Consider the following 6,000-nt stretch of genomic DNA (forward strand, 5'->3'; position numbering starts at 1 on the left):
GCACCCACCTATGGACACCTTATCTTTGACAAAGGAGGCAAGAACATACAATGGAGAAAAGACAATCTCTTTAACAAGTGGTGCTGGGAAAGCTGGTGAACTACTTGTAAAGAATGGAACTAGAACACTTTCTAACCCCATGTACAAGAGTAAAATCAAAACGGATTAAACATCTAAATGTAAGACGAGAAACTATACAACTCCAAGAGGAAAAGATAGGCAAAACACTCTCTGACATAAATCACAGCAGGATCCTCTATGACCCACCTCCCAGAGGAATGGAAATAAAAGCAAAACATAAATGAATAGGACACAAGTTAACTTAAAAGCTGTTGCACAACAAAGAAAGTATAAGCAAGGTGAAAAGACAGCCTTCAGAATGGGAGAAAATAATAGCAAATGAAGCAATGAACAATGAATTAATCTAGAAAACATGCAAGCAGCTCGTGCAGCTCAGTTCCAGAAAAACAAACGATCCACTCAAGAAACGGGCCAAAGAACTAAACAGATATTTCTCCAAAGAAGACATACAGATGGCTAACAAACACAGAGAAAGATGCTCAACATCACTCACTACCAGAAAAATGCAAATCAAATCCACGAAGAGGGACCATCTCACGTTGGTCAGAACGGCTCCTATCAAAAAGTTTACAAAGAATAAATGCTGGAGAGGAACAGTGTGGAGATTCCTCAGAAATTTGAATTGGAACTTCCCTACGACCCAGGAATCCCACTGCTGGCCTTACACACTAAGGAAACCAGAATTGAAAGAGATGCGTGCACCCCAATATTCATCACAATACTGTTTATAATAGCCAGGACATGGAAGCAACCTAGATATCCATGGGCAGACGAATGGATAAGCAAGCCGTGCTACATATGCACAATGGAATATTACTCAGCTATTAAAAAGAATGCATTTGCATCAGTTCTAATGAGGTGGATGAAGCTGGAGCCTATTATAGAGTGAAGGAAGTCAGAAAGAAAAACACCAATACAGTATATTAACGCATATAAATGGAATTTAGAAAGATGGTAACAATGACCCTATATGTGAGACAGCAACAGAGACACAAAGGTAAAAACAGACTCTTGGACTCTGTGAGAGAAGGCGAGAGTGGAACGATTTGAGCAAATAGCATTGAAACATGTATGTGAAACAGATTTCCAGTCCAGCTTGGATGCATGAGGCAGGGTGCTCAGGGCTGTTGTGGTGGGACGATCCTGAGGGATGGGATGGGGAGGGAGGTAGGAGGAGATACAGGATGGGGAACACATGTACACCCATGGCTTACTCATGACAATGTATGGCAAAACCACTATCATATTGTAATTAGCCTCCACTTGAAATAAATCAATGAAAATAAATGAACTTAAAAAAAAAAAAAGGGCAGCACACCCAGGGGGTCTTTCACTCTTACAGATTTTAAATCACATTCAGTGACTGACTTTGAATCATCAATGGGGTCTCCCAGGCGTTACAGTGCCAGAAAGATTGAGTTAGGCAGCTGCAGTCCAGATCAAAGATAACATATCTTTGAGTTATACTTTGAACTCAACTCTTTGGATGCTGTTGGGGAAACTCTGTGTTTTGGTTGCCTCTAAACAGTTTTCTGAAGACACACAGGATCCTCATCGTCAGAGCCTCTGCCTTATATGTCTCCATATTTCTTTAACTTCTCCTTGGAATTTTTAAACCTTTCAAATTGAAAGTTAACACCAAATTAAATATTTCATACTCTTTCTTTTAAACCATGATAAACTTGTAGAAGTTGGACTAACAAAAGACTTTATTGGGGAAGAATGTTTTACGACTGTAGTTGTTTAGAAATCCTAGGATATGGTGATAATTACAAGACCAATTTTCACTCAGTCTTATATTAGTATTTATGTGGAAATTCTCTGTACAGACTTCTATGTCTGTCCAATGGATAGAACTCCATGGTACACTAGAAAGGTGCAGATTCAACCGCTGTTCAGGGAACTACGCCTGCAAAACCTACCTAGAGCCGCCCCCCATACCAAAAAAAAAAAAAAAGTTCTGTGTGCAGGGTGATCCCGTTTGTAACGTGCACTGGCATTGGGCCACCACCACTGCCCTTCTTTGGGAATACAATGCTCCCAAAAATTTCTTAGCAAATATGTGGCCTAAACAATATTTGGTTAGTTCCCTCCAAACATTATTTGAGTTCCTGGGAGCGCTAGTTGTGGGTTTTAGTTGTATCAGCACTTTGTGCCTTCTGAGCCCCTTTAGCTGACAGCATAGGTGAGTGATGCAACAAACCCCATTATGAGGTAGGTGGCCAGGAGGTGATTTCTGCCTGCCTTTCTCAGGGGGAGTTTCACATTCTCCACCCCCATGTGAAAACCCCTTCCCATCTGGGTCTGGCATCTAGACCCTAATGTCTTTCCATACCCCAGACAAAGGGAGGAACACCACACCACTACTCCTTGCCCTTGAAATCAAGTGTTAAGCAGAGTTATCCATCATCAGGGCAGACTCCTGACCCACTCCACACCTCTACTCTCTGGCTAACTGGGGACCCCAGGGTCTGTTCCCCAACCTCTCAGGACAACATATCCCTCCCGTTTCCAGTGCCCACCTCTTCTCTTCTCTCCCTCCCTTCCATCAGAAAATTCACACACACACACGTATCATCTTTTCACCATTTGATGTTTCTTTTATTTGCAGCCATCGGCTTCCTATGTTAGTGTGAGAGTCTTTTCTTGGTTGGCCATTGCTAACAAAGCAGACCTCTGGAGTCACAATTCTAAACTGTCTGACATTTGCTATTCACTTACTGGCTGCCCACGTTGTACTTCTCCAGGGTCTCTTCTTTGGCGGCGGCTGAGCTTATTTTCTCTTTGGATTCTGCCTCCTTCCTTGACTCTGCCTCACAGTTTGGTACCTTTTCTGGCTTCGATTCGATTTCTTACGTCCACAGCGAGAGAAGAAACAGTTTGCCTTTCTTGTCTTCTTCAGCTTTGTCGATTGAGTAGCATATGATCGGATTTTCTTTCTGAAGGTACCTTGTAGAGGTCTTCTGACCCTCATGGTCATATTTCGTGCCTGGAAGACAAGACAAGGGTATTAGCTTTGAGGAAAGGACATAAAAACTGAGGTGGAAGGGAGATTTCATGAGAAAGGGATGTGGGCTAATGAGGGCTTTTGTGGCAGGCATGGGCAGGGTAGAGGTCTTGGGCAGCAAAGTCAATGGAGAACATGGGAAGCTTAGTTGGAATCTTCTTACCTTGACACCGCCTCTGCCCCTCCTTTGACAAAGGGTCTTCTTTGTTCCATTCTTCCTTGAAGCAAACCGCATGGCAACTCCTCTTGACTGCCGTGGCTTCCTGGTTGCGTTAGTCATGATGGTGCCAAGAAGTGGCCTAACCCAGACTTTCAGCCTCTGACCTCCCTATTTATACCCTTTGAGGACAATGAGGAGCCACACCCTTCAATCTGATTGGTCCGTTAGGCACTGCGCCAGCCAATAGTAGTTTGGGGGGCTTAGACATCACAGTGCACCACTGTGCCCATCAACATGGGCTAGTGGATGCTGAGGGAGGCTGTGATATAACTTTCCCACTGCTGACATGTCTGTGTGTCTGATTCTGGGCAGTGGTGATTCAGGGGCATGGTGCTCCTCCTCATGACTTTCAAACTTCCTTTCCGTTCCCTTTATCCTTTGACTTATATGTGCCACTTCAACACTCATGCCTCTTTCATCCCTCCATGAACATCTGCCGAACCCTTTCTGTCCCACTTCATCCCTTCAGAGTCCTCTAAGCACTTCGTCTCTAGATCACCTTCTGCCTGTTGGGGGTTCTTGAAGGGCTTAAGGAACTTAAGAGAAAGCACTTTAAGTGGACAAAGGTAACTAAGAACAGGTTGGATATTTTATCTACTGTGATGAGATTCAGCGACCCCCAGACTTGGTGAATCCTCAGTCTGCTGCCCAAAGGTCAATACACAGTCTCCATAAGATTACACATCAGAGCAAAGACAGTTTTAAATGTCTCCTCCACTAAAATTGTTGGGGACACTTCAACTCTCATATTGAGTAGGGAAACTCAACTGGCCCCATCTAGCAGAAATCAATTCCTGATTTTTGCTTTTTGAAAAAGCAAGGTGCTCAAAGTCAAGAGTCAGTTCACCAGTGCACCACTGACTCTTGACTGAATCAATTCTCCAGTCACAACTCCTTGACCGTTATCAGTAGGTAGGGCCCATGGCAGTGCTGACCAATAGCTGAGCAGGGCAAGGACCTGTACGTAGCTCATTGATGGTTGGTTGCTTGTGGGTGGGGCCAGTGAGGCACTGACCAATGGCCGAGCAAGTCCTGTTGCCTAGTAACAGGAGGCGGAGTAATACGGCACAGCAAGGGCTACCTGCGAAGGGCTCTGCCCATGTTGCTCTGTTACATAAGGACACTTTGGGTCCAGTGTGCCGGCATCTTTTTGACTGACTCCTTTCCAACCTCAGATTTTTTTTTTTTTATTAGTTGGAGGCTAATTACTTCACAACATTTCAGTGGGTTTTGTCATACATTGATATGAATCAGCCATAGATTTACATGTATTCCCCATCCCGATCCCCCCTCCCATCTCCCTCTCCACCCGATTCCTCTGGGTCTTCCCAGTGCACCAGGCCCGAGCACTTGTCTCATGCATCCCACCTGGGCTGGTGATCTGTTTCACCATAGATAGTATACATGCTGTTCTTTTGAAATATCCCACCCTCACATTCTCCCACAGAGTTCAAAAGTCTGTTGTGTATTTCTGTGTCTCTTTTTCTGTTTTGCATATAGGGTTATCGTTACCATCTTTCTAAATTCCATATATATGTGTTAGTATGCTGTAATGTTCTTTATCTTTCTGGCTTACTTCACTCTGTATAAGGGGCTCCAGTTTCATCCATCTCATTAGGACTGATTATTTCACATACTTATTTAACTTTTGCCTATCATTCCTTTTGTTATATTCCCAGGGGTTCCTGTCACCAGCACTTATCTCTGTGCCCCTCCAACCGCTGCCACTTGATCACATGTTCAGCATATAGTAAAAATAGTTCAAAGCCAACAAGAATGTGCAGGCCAGCCCACGTTGAAAATTACTTTCACAAACCTTAAATTCACAGTGATTCTTTTTCTATTTACAGTGTAACAGAGCAGGATGAGCACAGCCTTAACAGGTAGCCATTGGTGTGTTCCATTTCAACCCACCCTGTTCCTAGGCAACAGGTGTTGCCCAACCATTGCTTGGTGCCTCAGAGGGCCCCAGCCACAAGCAAACAGTTGTAAATGAGTGACTGTTGGCTGTCCTGCTTAGCTATTGGGCAGCACTGCAGTGGGCAATGCCCACAGGTTACTGTCAGTGAGGGACCATTGGGGAAGGGATTAAGTCATGGGTGGTGTGGTGGCAATCAGGAGGAGACTGAGATTAGAGGCAGATTCAGGCCTTCTTCCAGAGGCCCTGGAGCTCACGCAGACTTGGGCCGGTGGGTGAGCTGGAGGGCCCACGGAATAGCCTGGGGACTGCATGCTGTAGCGCTCTTTAGTTCCTCTTTGTGTCTGCCTTAAGGGTGGTGTCTCCTGCATATCTGAGGTTATTGATAGTTCTCCCGGCAGTCTTCCAGCTTGTGCTTCATCCAGTCTTGCATTTCTCACGATGTACTCTGCATATAAGTTAAATAAGCAGGATGACAATATACAGCCTTAACATACCCCTTTCCCATTTTGGAACCAGTCTGAGGTTTCATGTCCGGTTCTAACTCGTGCTGCTTTCCCTGCATACAGAGTTCTCAGGAGGCAGGTAAGAGGGTCTGGTATTCCCATCTCTTTAAGGATTTCCCAGAGTTTGTTGTGATCCACCCAGGACAGTGCTTGAGCCTAGTCAGTGAAGCAGATGCTTTTCTGGAATTGTCCTGCTTTTTCTATGATCCAACGGATGCTGTCCATCTGATCTCTTGTTCCTCTGCCTTTTCTTAGTCAAGCTTGAACA

At 44.7% G+C, this 6,000-nt stretch overlaps 1 protein-coding gene across 1 annotated transcript; it reads right to left on the reverse strand.

The window, feature by feature from the left end:
• Positions 1–2,688: 2,688 nt before the first annotated feature.
• On the reverse strand, positions 2,689–3,398 carry LOC122689130 (spermatid nuclear transition protein 3-like). Its single transcript, XM_043895292.1, has 2 exons — positions 3,252–3,398; positions 2,689–3,070 (listed from the first exon to the last, which is right to left on the reverse strand). The coding sequence occupies exons 1-2, from the start codon at positions 3,366–3,368 to the stop codon at positions 2,855–2,857; spliced, it is 333 nt and encodes a 110-aa protein (XP_043751227.1). The 5' UTR covers positions 3,369–3,398; the 3' UTR covers positions 2,689–2,854.
• Between the last annotated feature and the right edge of the window lie 2,602 nt (positions 3,399–6,000).

This window comes from Cervus elaphus, chromosome X, assembly GCF_910594005.1.
Source record: "Cervus elaphus chromosome X, mCerEla1.1, whole genome shotgun sequence".
In the NCBI taxonomy this organism is placed as follows: domain Eukaryota; kingdom Metazoa; phylum Chordata; class Mammalia; order Artiodactyla; family Cervidae; genus Cervus; species Cervus elaphus.